The sequence below is a fragment of the Corvus moneduloides genome, chromosome Z (genome assembly GCF_009650955.1).
Source record: "Corvus moneduloides isolate bCorMon1 chromosome Z, bCorMon1.pri, whole genome shotgun sequence".
In the NCBI taxonomy this organism is placed as follows: domain Eukaryota; kingdom Metazoa; phylum Chordata; class Aves; order Passeriformes; family Corvidae; genus Corvus; species Corvus moneduloides.
The window spans coordinates 28,819,384-28,838,186 of NC_045511.1; the positions used below are offsets into that span (position 1 = coordinate 28,819,384).

Sequence of the window (18,803 nt, forward strand, 5' to 3'; positions counted from 1 at the left end):
TGCATGTAGAAATTGCTGAAGTGAAGGAACATGTTCTAGGGTAGTGGCTCTACATTTATTTATCATTGTAAATATGGCAGACTACAGGGAAGTCTCCGGAGACTTCCTTGGTGATCCTTGGCCACTGTGGCTGTGCAGAACTGAAATTTTCAGCAGGAAAACTATTGACATATTTGCCATTATGGAAATGTGATAGGATGACTCTGTAACTGGAGTGTTCCAAAGATGGTCATAAGCTCTTCAGAAGGGACAGGTGGGGAAGCAGAGGCAGTGGCTCTGTACATTAGGGAGGGTTTTGACTGTACAGAACCTAAGGGCAGTGATGAAAAGGTTGGGTGCCTGTGGGTGAGGATCAGGGAAAGGCCAACGAGGCAGACATCCCACGGGGAGTCTGTTATAGACCACCCAGCCAGGACAAAGGGGCAGATAGTGTTCTGTAAGAAGCTGGCTGGAGTTTCACAATCACTAGCCCTTGTTCTTGTGGGAGACTTTAATTTGTGGGATGTCTGCTGAAAACACAGGGGAGAGGAGGCAGTCTAGGAGGTTCCTGGAGTGTGCGGAAGAAAACGGACAGCTGGCAAGTGGGCTGACCAGGACAATTACTTTTTGCAGTAGCCAGGAGGGGCATAACCCAGGCCCGCAGTTTGTCCTGTACCGCCTCGCACCATACACAGGGAGTGGGTGGAAGGGGGTCCTTCCCCATCAGGGTCACGCTGGGTTTCACCGGGTGGGCATTTGCATGTGGACTGATTGTCTTTCTTGCACACCGTTATTAATATTGACACTGTTCCTTTCTTACCTCGTTGCTGTTTCCAGTAAATTGTTCTTATCTCAACCCTTGATCTTTACCTGTTGTGCCTCTAATTCTCATCCCCATCCTGCTGGGGGGAGTGAGCAAGTTGTGCATGGTTTGGAATGTTTCAGTGGGAACACAACTGGGGAACACCATTCCTAAACTACACCATGAGCATACCAGGGGCGGTGTCCTGGTAGATCTGCTGTTTATAACCAGAGAAGGGCTGGTGGGAGATGTGGCGGTTGGGGGCCATCTTGGGCATAGCAACCATGAAATGATAAGAGTTTTCAAACCTTGGAAAGTAAGGAATGGGGTTAACAAAACCTCTGCCTTGGGTTTCTGGAGGGTGGACCTTGGCCTATTTAGGACACTGGTTCAGAAAGTCCCTTGGGAAACAGTTTTAATAACAAAGGGGTCCCATGAAGACTGGTCCTGCTTTTAAGGGGGAAATCTTGAAAAGCGGAGGAGCAGACTGTCCCTATGTGCCGGATGATGAGCCATCGTGGAAAAAGACCAGCCTGGTCTTCCTGTTCATCCTGGCTGAACAGGATGCTTTTGCTGGAACTCTGAAAGAAGGGGCAGACAACTCAAGAAGAGTACCAGGATGATGGTAGGTCATGTAGAGAGAAGATGAGAAAGATGAAAGTTCAGCTGGAATTCAATCCAGCCACAACTGTGAAATAAAATAAAAAGTTTTTATAAATACTTTTAACAACAAAAGGAGGGTCAAGGAGAATCTCCCATCTGTTATTGGACACAGAGGAGAACACTGTAATTAAGGACGAGGAAAAGGTTGAGATACTTGGGTTCTTTGCCTCAGTCTTTAACAGAAAGACCTGTTATCCTTGGGGCAACCGGACTCTGAGCTGGTACACAGGGCAGGGAGCAGCATAGACCTCCTGTAATCCAGCAGGAAGTAGTGACCTGCTCAGCCATTAGACCCAAGTCCATGGGACCAGATGGGATACACCCAAGGGCTCTGAGGGAGCTGGCAGAAGATCTCACTGAGCTGCTCTGCATCATTTATCATCAGTCCTGGATAACCAGGGAGGTCTGGGATGACTGGGTTGGCCAGTGGGACGCCCATCTACAAGAAGGGTTGGAAGGAGGATCTGGGGAACTGCAGGCCTGTCAGCCTCTGTGCTGGGGTGGAACAGATCATCTTGAGTGTGATCACACAGCACACGCAGGAAAACCAGGGGATTTGGCCCAGCCAACACAGGTTTGGGGAAGGCAGGTCTCGCCTGACCAACCTGGTCCCCTTTTATGACCAGGTGACCTGCCAAGAGAATGAAGGAAAGGCTGTGGATGTTGTTTACCTGGACTTCGGCAAAGCCTTTGGTACTGCCTCCCATAGCATTCTCCTGGAAAAGCTGGCAGCCCATGGCTTGGACAGGTGCATCTTTGCTGGGTTAAAAACTGCCTGCACAGCCAGGCCCAGAGAGTGGAGGTGAATGGTGTCACATCCAGCTGGGGGCTGGTCACCAGTGGTGTCCCTCAGGAACTAGTGTTAGGGCCAGTGTTGTTCAACATCTTGACTGATGATCTGAATGAGATCACCTGTACTCAGTAAATTCACTGATGACAGCAAGCTGTGTGGGAGTGTTGATCTGCTGGAGGGCAGGAAGGCTCTGCAGAGGGATCTGGACAGGCTGGATCAATGGGCCAAGGCCAAAGGTATGAGGTTCAATAAGGCCAAGTGCCAGGTCCTGCCCTTGGGTCACAACAACCTCGTTCAGGCTGGGGCAGAGTGGCTGGAAAGAGGCTCAGTGGAAAAAGACCCTATGGGTGCTGGCTAGCATCCGGCTGGGAGTGTGCCCAGGTCTCCAAGAAGGCCAATGGCATCATGGCCTGTACCAGCAAGTGTGACTGGCTTGGCACTGGTGAGGCCACACCTCAAGTTCTGTGTCCAGTTCTGGGCCTCTCAATTCAGGAAGAGTGTTGAGGTGCTGGAGTGTGCCCAGAGATGATCGATGGAGTTGGTGAAGGGCCCAGGAGCAGCTGAGGGAACAGGGCTTTTTCAGCCTGGAGAAAAGGAGGCTCAGGGGTGATCTTACGCTCCCTGCAACTCTGAAAGGAGGGTGTAGCCAGCTGGGGGTCAGTCTCTCCTCCCAGGCAACTACTGACAGGACAAGAGGACATGGGGCCTCAAGCTGCACCAGGGAAGGTTCAGGTCAGACATCAGGAAGATTGCCTTACAGAAAGGGTGACTGGACGTTGGAATGGGCTGCCCAGGGAGGTGGTGGAGTCACCATGCCTGGAGGTGTTCAAGGAAAGACTGGACATGGCAGTTAGTGCCATGGTCTTGTTGACTTGGTGATGTTCAGTCATAGGTTGGATTTGATGACCTCAGAGCTCTTTTCCAACCTAATTGAGGCTGTGGTTTTGTTAGAGGAGACAAGGTGCCTGGGAAGGGCAGATGATGTTTCAATAACAGGTCTTCACTTTTCTAATGTTCTCATCTGCAGCTATGTAGTAACCTGCCTGCCCACCAAGCAGAGAGGGATTTAGGGCCTTGCAAGACCTAAGGAAGTGGTACGGGGGCTTGTCTAGACGAGGGAGGCAGGTCCCAGCAGCGCTTGTGGAGGTAGTCCTCCATGTCATGGTTTCACGACCCTGTCTTGGGTACCTAAACTCCTCTCCAGGGCAGATGGGGATGGTCACTGACTATTGCCCTACTGTGGGCATGCTGCAGCATGCCCCCCACCCCGCAGCAAGCACCACCAGCCCACACCCTCCTGATCTCCTGCAGCAGAGGACAGGAGGTGGCAAGGGAGAGGGAGAATTCCTACAACAGCACCTCCTTGCACCTAGCAGCACCTATGCTTGCCTCACATGGCTGCAGGTGGGGCAGCGCGTTAGACCAGCTGTAGTGCAAGGAGTGTTAGTCAGGGTACCAGCACGAGTGCCGGGAAACAAAACTGCTTAATCCCCTCTGCATTTAACACCAGCATAACCCAGCAAGACTGCTTTGCTTCAGTGTCCCCCAAAGAGACTGGACAAACACTCTCAGCAGCAACCTGCTTCACCTTCATTTATTTTTGTCTTAAAGTGTGCATTTTTTTCCAACCACACCACATTTCTACATCATCTTTACACTATCCACCACTTCATGCTTCAGCAGTTCCAAGTTTCTTCAGTTAGCTGCTGGTATCACTACATAAGTGATTCACTCTCTTTTCTACAGATTCAGCCAATTTCTCAGTCAAATCAGGTGTACACCATTAGAACTAAAAGAAGGTGAAGGTGTCCAACAGACTCAAGAAATGCAATCAAAGCCCATGCTCAAAGCTTGGCATGATTGAAACTTAAATCAATTTTGAAAGACATTGCTATTTGGTTTTAAAACACAGGATTACACTCAAGCATTTGCGACTGTATCCCCAGCATCAGTATTTGTCAAGGCTCAAAGTTACAGGTTTGCAAGTTCTAACTGCATTACCGATTTTACAGAAGTCACATTTATAGTCAGAACCCTCACCATTAGTTAATATCAGAACTGATACTGACCCAAGCCAGTGAAAAAAACTATTAAACTCCAATTAAAACCTTTAAAGTATTAAATGTTTCCTAAAAATAAAAAAACAACAAGAAACCCTATTTGATTACTCAAGAACATTAACAGAGAAAGATCTGAAGCATTAAGTTCATGCATGACTGACAAAATCCTTGCATAAAGCAAATTTACAACAAATAACAGTACACCCTGAAAGAATGGGGGGAGCAGGGGAATCAGTTAAGTCAGAAAGGGCAAGCAGAAAAAGCAGAAGTAACAGATCTAAGTCTATGAGGATATATCAGATTGCTACAGGCCACACACAAACTTAAGTGAACAGTCAAAACAAAATGTTCCATTTTTTACCCTCCTTGCTTGGTCAGGAGGCCATTGGTCAATGTACACATGAAATGCATTTCTAGGTATAATACCTGAAAAAATAATTTGTACAGGAACAAAATTACTCAAAGCACGGAATTTCCTAAGCTAAAACTAAACAGCACTGGGTATGAAACTCTTTAAAACATTCACCTGCAAAATGAAGAGACCATAAACAGCTTGGAAGCCCCCTGCACACTGATGGACCTGAGCACCTAAGGCAGGATCTTTGCCATTCACTGCTGCTCACCATGGTACAGAACACTCTGGTTTGGCTCTAATGTACCTCATGTTACTGGCCTAACTCAAAACTAAGCCTACTCTATTTTCAGTTGTGTTCTCCCAGTCTAAGTCTCCTGTAATGTATCAATTTGGCATTAAAACACTTTCTGAAGCCATGGGAGCAACATGCTGCCATCACATTTTAAAGCAAGGGAAGCGTAGCAGATGCAGCAGTTGTTGCCAAGCCAGATGAGGTGAGAGCACTTGGTTGATCCACTGTCACTAACCAGAAAGATTTCTGACATCCTGCAGGCCTGCAGGTCCAGCCCAGTGCAAATGTGACAGTCCAACGAGTTACAGGCCGAAGGAAAAAAAAATGAACTCAGCACTGTCCTGTCCCCTTCCTGGCATCTGGGACTGGAGCTCCCAACGCTCAGGTAAGGCTTGCAGCATGGACGTCAAAAGTTTGTTCCACTCCAGCTCTTGCTTACTGTCTCTGTTTATCAGTGAAGACTGCTACCAAGAGCAGTTCATGATTTCTTGACCACACTGCAAAAAGAATTGCATTTTTCAGAAGTGGTCCATGAAACTTCTCTACTGACTGTTTTCAGATACTGTAATAAGACACTAGACAATACATTTAAAAAACATATTTCAACTGTATTACATGTTCTTTCAAAGTTTGAAAATCTATCTGGCTTGGTAATAAAACAAATTTGTATGCTCTATGCTACTTTGAAAACGTGTTTCACATGCCCAAAGTTAAGACAGTTTTCCTATGCATATACTAGAGAACTTATCACATTGCTCACTGAGAAGGTGCATCCCCTTTCATACTCACAAAACACTACAAATTATTCCTCATTTCTGCAATTAATTTGATTTAAGGGACAAACAGAGGTAACAAATTAAATTGCTTGGGGTTGGCTTTTTTTGTTGTGAGGTTAGGAATTTTTTGGGGGGGGGGGAGGTGTGCCTGATTTTTATTTTTACATAGCAAGAGGGGAGAAATAAAATTACTATCATGAAGCAAAGAGTCAAACTAAATTAAAAGACAACAAAAGGAATTAATACTTTACTTCACAAATATCCCCTATTAGTCGTATCTTTTAAGGCTTACGATGCTTACACAGTTTGTTTTTTTTACAATACTCTATTATTTTATATAGGAGCACATGAAAGCCAGTTTTAGTCAAAAAATTCTTCCATCCCCATGTTAAGTTTTGCCATTAAAAAAAAAAATTAAATTCACTAAAGTCCTGCAGACAAGACTGTGTCCGTGAATGATCCCTCAGGCCTGCAGAGCACAGAACTGCTGAAACACAGCCAGAATGTGGTGGTCAAGTTCAGCTGTAAACAGGAGGTTCTCTAGTGTCACCATGTACTGCTGGATTATCTGGTGGTGCTGGCAGATAAAAAAACAAAAACAAACCACATATGTTTACTGTTTTTATATTTATATCGGAATAGGCAGAGAAGTCAAGATATGTAAGAACCACAAATACTCTTATCTGAATTGTTTAGCACATTTCATTTCCACAACATAGCAGCCATGGGTAAGAAAAGCACAATACAGAGCCACTACTAACTCCAAGAATAAAGCCTGTGCTGAAATCCTGCCTTCTGTTCCCTGTAACTCTTCCTGAATTGTGTGCAGGACACAATGCCACTGCAAGTATCTTAGGAAAATCATGGTATTTCCTTTCCTCTGAAGACACATCTACTACCATGGAAGGGTTCATCCCAAGGGAGAATTACACCACACCTCCCATTCTTCAACATATCTTGTGCTCACACAGGTATAACTTCCTGTAACTAGTCACTTTTATCCAGCCACCTGTGCTTGTTAACTGATTTAATACAGAGCCAAATATTCAAAAAGTATGTTTAGGAGGTATTTATGCACCTCACTAAAAGGAATCCTGCAACATTTTAATTCACTTATTTAAAACATGTCTATTTTAGCATTCTTGTTTGTTCACAGCTTTGCCCTTACTATAAACACACAGTTAAGTGGAAGTCTGTGAAATTCATAATCACATCTTGAAATATTTTTGCAGTATTCTTACAGCAAGGGAATTCTCTGCTTAGGATCAGTCACTCCACTGGACTGTGGCAGAGCTAGAGAGTTGTGACCTGACCCCATACCAGCCTTTGGGGAAAATGTGCTGCTGCGACCTACTGCTACTCTCATGGAGCACTCAGCTCTCCATCAACGAACTTCCCCAATCCAGCATGGCCCCGTCAACAGCCTTCCAAACTGAGAAATGAGACTTACCTGCAGGAAGATCTGCTGCAACCTCTCTATACAGCTCTTGTACCAAGGTGTAAATACATCAATTCCACCAGTCTCGCAGCGCACTAAATGCTCCGTTAACAACATAATGAAACGCTGCAGTAGAGGGGAAAAAAACCCAAACTTATTCATTCTCATCAAATTAAAGCAGAATCCTAACCTCAGGTAAAAGGATCTGGTGTCAGAAGCTTTGAACAGCACTGTGGGAATAATTATTTTGCTTGGCAAACACTGAACTTACTATGAAAATAAACCAGTTACCTTCTGGTTGTTCAGGAAAGTGTGTGGTAGCAGAACTTCTCTGCTCCTAAGCAGAGGAAACTCATCAAATCCTTCTCAGAGCCAGTCTTTGCAGAGGGATGATCTGGACTGACTCTCACCCATGGTAAACTCATCAACCACTTTCCACATTCTTATTCCAAGAAGATGCCCAAGATACAAGTGATGCTGACAGCTTGTAAATCAAGTTAACTTCTAAAGCTAAAGTAAGAAGAGACTTTGCCCGTCCTTACCTGGAATATAACAAGGAAGAGATTCTTCTGCTCACTCTGAGCTGACTCTACTTTTTCCTGCAAGCGCTCTATCTGCTCTTCCAGTGGTCCATCTTCCCGATCGGTGCTTCGGTCGTCATCATCATCGTCGTCATCACTGTCTCGCTGTAAATGACAACAATACAGGACTTAACCAGTCATTTGGCAGGTGTGGATACCATTAATACCCTCCAGTTCCACGTGTGAAAAGGTCTGCACAACAACTGAAGACCAGCACAGAATTCCAGATAAAAATTGGGAAGGAAAAATGCCAATATGGGAAAGCCCTGAAAAAAATCAGTATCAAGATTTCAGAGAAACTAGAGCAAGCACAAAGGTTTACCAGAATTAAGGGGTTTTCCTCTAGGAAAGTGCCATGGCTGACGGCCCAGCTGAGGTGCCTCTACACCAGGGCATGCAGCATGGGCAACAAACAGGAGGAGTTGAAAGCCACTGTACTGCTGGAAAGTTATGACCTTGTTGTCATTCCTGAAACTCGGTGGGATGGATCCCATGACTGGAGCGTGACTAACAATGGTTACAGGCTGTTCAGAAGGGACATGGGAGGAAGGAGAGGCAGAGGGATTGCCCTTGACATCAAGAGCTGGATTGAGTGTGGAGAGCCTCTGAAGAACAGCCATGAGCAAGTCGAAAGCTGGTAGGTAACGAAGCGAGACTGAGAACAAAGGGACCTTTTGGGTGGAGTCTGTGACAGGCCCCCAGTCAAGAAGAGCCTTCTGACAAAGCCTTCTTGCTCCAGCTGCAGGAGGCATTGTGCTCACAGGCTCTTGTGCTGCTGGGGGACTTCAACCACCCCTGCACATGCCAGAAAAGGAGCTGCAGGCAATCCTTGAGATTCCTGGAATACATGGAGGATAAATTCCTGACCCAGGTAATAGACAGCCCTACAGTAGGGGAGGTGTCACCAGATCTCTTGGTCACCAACACAAGAGGGCTAAAGGGGGACGTCAAGATTGGAAGCAGCCTGGGAGGCAGTGATCAGGCCCTGGTGGAGTTCACAGTCCTGAGGAATATGGGTCAGGAAAGGAGTCAAGAGAGGCCCCTGAACTTCAGGAAAGTAGATTTTCAGCTTTTCAGGGATATAGTCAATGAGATCCCTTGGGAGTCTGCCCTCAGGGGCAAGGGAGAGGAAGAGAGCAGGCAGATCTCCCTAAGAGAGCAAGAGCTTGCAATCCCCAGGAGCAAGAAATCAAGACACAGAAGGTGGAAGACTGGCATGGCTGAGCAGGGAACTGCTGGTCAAACAAAAAGGAAAGAAGCAAATGCAGAAACAGTGGAAACAAGGACATGTAACCTGGGAAGTGCACAGAGACAAAGTTTGGTTGAGTAGGGATGGGGTGAGGAAGGCCAAGGCACAGCTGGAACTGAAGCTGGAAAGGTTCACAAAGAATAACGGGAAGGGCTTCTAGAGGTATGTCAGCCAGAAAAGGGAGGTCAAAGGAGGTGTGTCCCCTGATACACAGTGCTGCTACACTGGAAACAACAACTGAGGAGAAGGCTGAGCTACTCAAGAACTTCTTTTTCTGCAGTCTTCAATGGTAACCCCTCTTCCCATGTGTTTTAAGTGGATGAACAGCAGGAGGGGGCTGAGGGAGCAAAGTCTCTCCCACTTTAAGTACAGATCAGGTTAATGATCACCCGAAGAACTTGAACATATTTAAAGTCTATGGAGCCCAATGAGATGCATCCCAGAATCCTGAGGGAACCAGCTGATGTAGTTGCCAAACCACTCTCCATGACATTTGAAAAGTTGTGGCTGTCAGGTGAAGTCTCAGGTGACTGGGAAAGGGAAAACATTGTACCCATCTTTAAAAAGGGTAGAAAGGAGGAGCCTGGGAACAACTGACCTGTCAGCCTCCCCTCCGTGCCTGGGAAGATCATGGAATAGATCCTGCTGGAAGCTGTACTAAGGCACATGGAGGACAGGGATGTGATTTGGGACAGCCAGCATGGCTTTACCAAGGGCAAGTCCTGCCTGACCAACCTGCAGGCCAGGCCTTCTATGATGGAGTGACTCCACTAGTGGACAAGGGAAGGGCAGCAGATGTCATTTATGAGGACTTTGACATTGTCCCCCACAACATCCTTCTCTCTGAATTGGAGAGAGATGGATTTGCTGGGTGAGCTGTTACACGGATAAGAAATCAGTGGCATCCAGAGGGTAGTGGTCAACAACTCTGAGTCGCAATCAGTGGGACACCAGTGACCAGCAGTGTCCCTCAGGGGCCTGTATTGGGACCAGTGTCACCTTGATTAATGACATAGGTAAAAGGGTTGAGTGCACCCTTATTGAGTTTGCAGATGACACCAAAGTGAGCGGTGCTGTTGACACTCCTGAAGGACAGGATGCCAACCAGAAGCACCCGGACAGGCTCGAGAAGTGGGCCCATAGGAATCTCATGAGGTTTAACAAGACCAAGTGCAAGGTGCTGCCCCTGGGTCAGGACAACCCCCAATATCAGCACATCTGGGGATGAACAGATGGAGAGCAGCCCTGTGAGAAGGCCCTGGGGGTGCTGGGGGATGAGAGGCTGGACATGACCCAGCCATGGGCACTCACAGCCCAGAGAGCCAAACGTGCCCTGGGCTGCATCCAAAGCAGCGTGGGCAGCAGGGGAGGGAGGGGATTCTGCCCCTCTGCTCTGCTCTGGTGAGACCCCACCTGGAACACTGCATCCAGCTCTGGGGTCCCAGCACAGGAAGGACAGGGACCTGTTGGAGTGAGTCCAGAGGAGGCCACCAGTATGATTAGGGGGAGGGAGAACCTCTCCTACAAGGAAAGGCAGAGAGAATTGGGATTGTTCAGCCTGGAGCAGAGCAGGCTCTGGGGTGACCTAATTGCAGCCTTCCAGTACCTGAAGGGAGCCTCCGAGAGAGGGACTAATTACAAGAGCATGCAATTGTAGAAAAAGGCTGAATGGCCTTAAACTGAGAGGGAGTAGGTTTCGATAAGATATAGGGAAGAAATTCTTTACTGTGAGAGTGGTGAGGCACTGGAACACGTTGCCCTGAGAAGCTGTGGATGCCCCATCCCTGGGACTGTTCAAGGCCAGATTGGATGGAGCTCTGAGCAACCTGGTCTAGTGGAAGGTGTCCCTGCCCATGGCAAGGGCTTAAAACTAGGTGATCTTTAAGGTCCCTTCCAACCCAGGCCATTCTATGATTGCATGATTTATTTAAGGGAAACACAGTGAAAGGTAATATGCCTGACAACTTTATCATTACAAGGTAATGAACAGCTTTTTTAAAACAATCTGGCATAGATTTTTTCAAATTGCATCTATTGCAGTGAGACAGGTAATTGATTAAATTAAGAGTTCTGAAATCTCAGGGCTTCAAAAAATAATGCACCTGGTATAAATTCTCTCCTGGACTTGGGTACAAGAACTCAAATGAATCCAGTTGGTTAGCACAAAAGGAAGGCTAAACACTGGGCCCAGTGTTTTGAAGTGTGGACTCCCTATATTCATGATTAAAAAGGCTACTCTCAAGACTAGAAAGGGTCTAACTAACTAGGAACATGGCATGCTTCACTGCATCAAAACCAACACAACACCACCACCACCCACAAAATATACCTAAGTATCAGCCTTGGAAGTTCAGGTGACTAAGTCTTAAACAAGACTACAAGGCATACAGGAGGAAAGGCAGAATCTAATGAATTATGGTAAATTCAAACACAAGACACTGCTTTAGTATCACATAGTTGTTTCTGTGCAAAAACATCCATAAATTACCAGCTCAAAACTTTAAATATCTGTAAAAGAAGCATGTGTAACTTCGGACAGATACAAGGCCATATGTTAACTCACCTACAGCATAGGAAATGAAGTTCACAACCAGAAGACAGGTACAGCTTTGAATTGGTGTAAAAAATGAAAACGACTTACCAGAGCAAGTGAGAATTTAATTTTATCCTCTCTATAGGAACTTGCCTTTTCCCCATCTAGAGAGGTTTTCTGAATTCAAAACGCTAGAGGACCAAGATAAAGCATGCAAGCCTTGGACTCATTCCACAGTAAGGCCATCCCTCCATGCTGGGGACATCAAAACTTGATGGCTTACTTCCTCGGAAAGGAATGGTCATACAGCAGAGCAACAGCCTGCAGAACTACTCACTGTTGCATACAAATGTTTCTTCCTGGCACAACATTCATAAGTACTAAGTAATAAAGAGCTGCAGCAAGAGATAAGGACAGAAATTAAAACACTGGTATATTTAGAGATGCCAGAGCTCTTTGCCTCACAGTAAGATCAATGACTGCATCTAAGTCTTCAATAATCACAGGCATTTATTAATCATCAATGTAGGCTGAAGAGGCAAGCAGGATGGCTGTTGCTGTGAGTGAAGGAAACAAGGTAAAGGGGCTGGGATGAAGCAACACCGGCAAGCCGTGAGTTATTAGTGATCTCTCAGGATAAGCTTCTGGACAAATGACTGACTTGAGCAGCTTTCTTCAAAAAACATCAGCAGGCTCTGTCATTTTGACAGTAACCTCATTCAAAATTTTGGAGCTAACTAAGGGTTTTATGCAGGTAAACACACAGACCTCAAAGAAACGCAGAATTCTCTCTTGCTTTCTGCAACTCAGCATATTTATAAACTGACTTGATTTTGTCATAACTAAGTACTGCATTCAGCCAAGCCTCCTTGGGCTCCATCTTTTTCAGCTGCCACACACAAAGACACTCACCCCATTTTACTGTCCCACTTGAGACAACAGAAAACAAGAGCAGCTGTTTCCTCATCAGTTTGCTGTATTTAATAATGCAAGATCATGCAATTGTATTCAGGAAAATAAGCTGGAAGAAGGAATTGCCATGCCAGTGTCAGAATCCAGCAGCATCCATCAGAAGAACAGTAACAGCCAACTTCTCAATCGCAAATAGCTGTTTCTGTGCACTTCTGCATGGAAGCCACAAGAGCACTCTTTAACAGAACTTACTGTAAATAATTTATAACTGTTCTTACTGTTCTCTAATAAGATAATTGGAATCCAGATTAGAAGGCAAGTGGAAGACATGCTTGTATTGGAAGAGAAACTTGTGATAGAGAGCTTGAACAGACCCACTACGTACGAACTCCCTTAAAAGATTTTACTAAATTCTTAAATTACAGCTACCATTAGAAAGGTGGACCAAGAACACATATCTGATATTTGATGTGTCAGTGCTACAGCTGACCACATCTCTGCAGACATGTTTCCTGAAGAATCATATGTATTCAGTCCTTCCCAAAACCAACTGTGTGTCTGTATGTCAGCATGCAGGTTTGTACTACTTAGTTTAAAATTTACAAACAAATTACTCACTCTTTTGTGCTGCCTGGCCAATCTTGCTTTAGTCTCCTCCAGTTCTTTGTGAATCTTCAGGACATGCTTATTCATCTTACGAATTGTGGAATGTAAGATCTCCCAGATATAAAACCTAGGAAAGACACAAAGCTCAAAACACCACATTACACACTACTCCAAAACAGGAAACTAAATGTAGTTTCTTAAGAGAAAAATGTAAGTGGGAGAATTTAAAAATCTAAGTATCATTTAAGAAGATGTCTACCAGAGTGAACGAACACTCAGCATATAGGAAAGCATACTTGTAATGCAAGAAATCTTAACAATCAGTTCTTGCCTATTTGTTGCAGTACGCTTCAGAGTCAGAATTTTATTCCGTGTACACACTGCAAGACTACTAACACCAAACTTGACTCCTCAGATGGAACAGTTCTCCAGATCTCCATATGCAATGTATCAGCAGTGGTACAAGTTACCCAAGGCACCCAAGGCACCCAAGGCCAGGACCGCGCCAAGCTAGCAGCGATGTAACACACAGTAACCAACTCTGTCTAGGAACAGTTCCAGCGCTGTTGCACTTCAGCAAGCTTAGATACTATTAGCAAAATGACATGCTAGCAACAATCTTGCGCTGTCACACCAACATTCATACTCCAGCTCAGAAAGAGAAATGTTAAAAGTACACATTTTGTAGAAAGAGCAAAAGCCTAACTGTACCTTATTCCACTACTGAGTTTTCATAGATTAAACTATGTACTGGCAACTTAAAATAGCAAATCAAAGACAAATAATAACCCAAACCAAGTTCTTGTTACCTAGTAAAATCATGTGCAAGCTCTGAAGAAAAGATCCAGTTTGCTACTGCAGCACAGTCAACGATTTGTGTCCGAATCATCTTGTCCACAAGCACAGCAATCATCTGTATTTTGTGAAAGACAATACACACACAATCTATGTAAAATATTCCAACCTCAGAGAAAACTAGAGATGATTTGATGCAACTCTACATCAGTTACTGAGTCATTTCAAATACTTTAGCAAACTGGATGTTCTAGCCTAAAACATTTCAAATGAGGGGATCTATATCAATTACATAAAGCATTCTAATTTTGTTAACAATCGTACCTACTTCTGAAAGTATCACTCTTTGTTAGCATACATACTCCCATACAAAAGCAAAAAGTACAAGAATCAGAGCTGGAACTGAGGCCTTGAGAGACACGAGTCCTAATATTTGACATCAAAGTACTCCAACCAGAGCACATATACCTGTCACATCACCATAATGAAGGAGCTGCTGTTAGCCTACTCTCCTTGAACTGCAACAGCCTTCAAACATGACAGAAAGCTTTTCTCTACAGGGCCCATTAACTTCAGGACAGAACAAACTAGCATCATGGAGTCAGTGGAAGGGTTTACTTGCTACAGGCACTGCCATGATTCTGAGGGAGTTGCAAGCCATCTAGCAGGCAACTGCAGAGAAGAGTTACTGACTAAAGAAGATGCAAGCTGTTCAGAAAAAAGGGCTTATCTTAGTTACTCATGTGATTGAATGCCACAGTATCTAAGAACCACAGCCTGCAATGTATTTATCCTTACAACCAACCGTTGTCAAATGAGGAAGTGTAACAAAGCTCCTTTTAAGGAAGGAAAATTAAAATAACTGAATGAATCATACAGAGGACTCAGCACTCAACTTTCAAGTCCCAGGATAGCATCCTATACTCTATTTGTCTTTCTGCAGTGCCAGGAAGAATTTCTGATTACTTATCCTGGTCTTCCAAAAAACACACATCTAGGATTTTGAGAAAATACTTAACCTCAATGTCAAAGTTTCTCTTTATGAAGTCACCACCACCACCTTGCTTTTAAGTCCAGGGACTACTGACTCCTGCTGTTAAATCACTACCTGCAGCACAGACCGCTCATTAGTGCTTAAAGCCCTGTGAGCATTGCTGGTCTGAACCAAATCAAAGGTTGCTCCCATAGACATGGGAGTAGGGTGAACAGCCTGAAAACAGACTCTGGACAAGTGCCCTGCTGTGAAGGCACCACTCCTTCCGTGTGACAAGGAGGCTGACAACTCAGAAATAAGAAAAAAGGGCTTGATCAGAAGCAAAAACCCCTGTACTGCAGTAAAAGCGAGAAAAGAAACTTTAAGTTACATGATTAAGTAGAACAGCAAACAGCACACCGTCCTAACTTTTGCACTTGAAGTTTTTTAAAGGGATCTTGATTTATTCATAAAAATCTAGCATGACTATTTAGTCTGGGTTTGAAACCTCCATCTTGGTTTGGCCATGCTGCAATACAAAGGAATGAAGAGGAAGCAGATACAGATATTACACTGCAGTAATGAAATTTCTTCTGATCCAGTTAAATGGCAGCAAAAAGTAGGTCAGACTGTAAATGTCACATTTTCAAGGTCAGTAAACTGGGTAATAAGTTAAATATATTTTTTTAAAATCCTCTTTTTTTATGTTTTAAAGAGAGGTAACCGCTTGCATAAGTATCTTCTAGGTGCTCATTTTTTCCACGAGAGAACAGACCACAGATCTAGTAGCAGATACAAGGATTACTCCTGGTTCTCAGTGGCATCACTTCTTACAGTCTGGCCTGTGCAGCTGAGAGGTACAGTCCACCTTCCAGCACAGAAGTCCACTTTCCAGCAACACAAACAAACCAGCAAGGAATATGTGAAGTCATTAATGCAGACAAAGTCAGCCTGAGTTCCTCATTGTTTTCTATTAATAGAAAAATGACAGCTGAGGTAAAACACAATTGCTGTGAAGAAACCGAACAGCTTAAACAACAGAGGCATCTTTTGTAGGTCTTTTAGGGTGTTATTTCCTCTGGCTCAAGAATGAACATTATCACAGCACTGTCAGACTGATCTGTTCCGAACAGCCACTACTGCAGCTCTACTCACCCTGCCCACACACAATAGTGACTCCAGCATGAGCTCTGTGTAATTACTGGATGGCTTTCACTAGCAATTGTTGGGGGGAAAAAAAAAAAGCCCTAAAAATCCCTAGGCTTCCATATTTTTAGGAATGTGGCCTGCTTTAGATATGAGATCTACATCCTATTTAAATTTACATATTTATGTTGCTTTCCAATTTTGAACAAAACCATGATTTTGGCAAAAGTTATTCCCTTGTTCAACAAGCAGCATAGTATGAATCTGAGTCTTAATGACAGCCCTTGCCCTTTCACAGGGAACCCTTGAGAAAAGCAGCACCAGTGATGGTATATGCTTTATGTCTAGCCTTCATTTCAGTAGTAACAAATATAATCTAAACTATCCTTAAAATGACAATAGACAAGTTATTTTTAAAGGACATAAAACAAGCTGTACATTTTTTAATTTACATATGACCTCTGTGAGTTGAAACTCACAAAGATCCTTGACATTCCAACCTCTTACCTGTGGATGATTCTTCCAAACCTCATACACAACCCTCAGAACATGGAGTTTCCCCTCATCACTTTCAGCAAGTGTTTTGAAGACTTCATGAAACCTTTTAATAGAAGTAAGTAGTCAATGGAGAGGCTGGGACCGGGTCAAAAGAGCAGCAGATACAAGCTAAGTGGTTTAGACTGGCCAAAAGAAAATTATGTGACTATCTACAGCATTTCTTAGACAACTGTTCCCTGGAAAATATAACCATCCTGAGCTAAAACAGTCTACAAAGAAATGACATCTCCCAAAACCAACTTACATCTCAGTGGTGAACCTACTTCCAGAAGCTAGGCTACATTTCTCATGCTCTCAAAAGCAGGAGGCACTTTTCTGCTGCATGTGCTTATCTGTACACAGCTGAACCAAAATTTGCTGCCTTTAGAGCCTTAGACCTTCCCCTTAACGTGTTTCCACAACTTCAGACACTTATCCTAAGTGCCTCTTTTTCAAGGAGAGGCTGCTAAAAGCATCTATTTTAGCAGTTACGCTGACTGCTACACAGCATTCATAGCCCAGCTTATTGTAATGTAACTATAAAGCATAAGAGGCTCTTCTTGATCTCTTGGCTGCCACTGCTGTTGTGCAGCGGAGAAAATACCGTGGTCCAAGTATTTGAATCACCCTGCCTCTTTTACTCCTGACTGCAGGTTACTACCGGCAGCTTCTTATCAACATTGCCTCCGTACAGCTTCTAGGTGCATGTTTTTGTAGTAGTTTTATCTATCTTTAGGGACAGATAGAAAAAAACCTCATTAAGATGCATGTGACTACCTTTCATCTAACAAAACCACTTAAAATCAACTCCAAAATACACAGGATTACAAATGTTATTCCAATTTTGCTAAAAATGGTGCAGTAAATTCTTTACAGTACCAGGCTATGTTTAAGGGATGAACTCTTAAGTATTTTAGGATGGATTTTTTTCTGCTTTGGTAGACAGAAGAAGTTAACAGCAGACTGTTTTGCAGTTTCATGTTTCCTTTTTCTTTCCTTTTTTTTTAAATGCAGATGTAATTGTCCTAGATTCATATTCATAGTGCGAGATGTTGCAATGGCAGCTACCCAGTCATTGAAATGTAGGGAGAATACCTTTTTCCTCACCATAATCAGCAAATGAGCAATACAAAAATGAAGTAATTTTCCAAACCTGTCTCATTTACATTACATGGCTGCAATGTATATATATCTGTTAATTCCATTCACTTATGTATAATCTAGGATTTACACTACCATTCCTTCAGCAAGCAGTGTCATTAGTTCCAGACAAATTGCTTTGTGGAGTACTTAAAACACTGCTGAAGCTTGCACTCCACTTTTTTTTATCATGTATTTCACTGTCAGAATTAAACTGTTCTGTAAGCCCCCAAATAATGCACACATTATACTTACTTTGCCAGGGCACTGAAGGAGTGGCTAAAAGACTTTGCAGCTAGATGGAGCAGAGTCTGAACAAAGACTTCTATTTTCAGTGGGTTGAAAGTAAATCCTTCACCTGCAAGTTATTTGAAGGTGAAACTAATAAATACTCCAGGTAAAGCATGTCAGCTACTCGTACAACTGTAGAGATAACTTATGGTTTTAGCTCATTTCCCGAGTTCCATCAATAGAGTTTTGCAGGGCCGAGCAAGGAGCTAGTAAAGACTCCTCCAAAATGGGCAGAATTTCAGGCTCCAATTTTGCCAGGGAGAAGATGTGCAGAAGGCTTCTTCACCAACATGGAATTCTATCAGAGAACCAGCCATCCCACCAACATGTGACAGCACTGACAGCAGCACAGAAAGTCAGCAAAGGAAACTGCAGTTGTGCATCAAAATGAGGGCCTGGAAGGCCACAAAGAAGGGGGTGTGGGTAAGGAAGGGGGAAGGCAAGGCTTATTAACATTCAGAGGCTGACCATCTAGGATATAGGAGAATGGTCCACCCGGCATATACGGCAAATATGGCTACTAGGGTGAATGGTGCCAGGTCCCCTCCTGCAGCTGACGACACGCAGAAGGGAGAGCACTAATTAGTGGGTAATATCTAAAGCAAATCAGGAAACAGGACAGTGGATCCCAGGGAAAAAAAACCCCACCAGATCATTTCTCCTCTCTGCCTGCATAGCTGAACCCTTGCAAATATGACAAAAACAATGAAGCATTCGCCATTGTTTAGATCACTTCTCACTCTCTCTCACACTCCTCATTCCATAAAACACTCAGGCTTTAGGAATCAGTGCTGCCTGTGGCTGCAGAGCTAAGGAGAATATGAGTAGTCCCCCTGTGAATTTTCATCTGTGGAACATGCCAGCCAGTAGGCTGGCTGTCTT

The 18,803-nt window shown here is 44.1% G+C and overlaps 1 protein-coding gene across 1 annotated transcript in view; it reads right to left on the reverse strand.

The window, feature by feature from the left end:
- Window positions 1-3,805: 3,805 nt before the first annotated feature.
- NCBP1 (nuclear cap binding protein subunit 1) overlaps window positions 3,806-18,803 on the reverse strand; it is a 32,094-nt gene continuing 17,096 nt past the window's right edge. The window contains exons 17-23 of the mRNA XM_032096290.1: window positions 17,886-17,988; window positions 16,461-16,554; window positions 13,849-13,952; window positions 13,052-13,166; window positions 7,701-7,844; window positions 7,171-7,284; window positions 3,806-6,297 (exon numbers count right to left, since the gene is read on the reverse strand). Of these exons, the coding sequence (XP_031952181.1) occupies window positions 6,184-6,297; window positions 7,171-7,284; window positions 7,701-7,844; window positions 13,052-13,166; window positions 13,849-13,952; window positions 16,461-16,554; window positions 17,886-17,988 (788 nt within the window). The 3' untranslated portion in view covers window positions 3,806-6,183. The remainder of the gene's footprint in view (window positions 6,298-7,170; window positions 7,285-7,700; window positions 7,845-13,051; window positions 13,167-13,848; window positions 13,953-16,460; window positions 16,555-17,885; window positions 17,989-18,803) is intronic.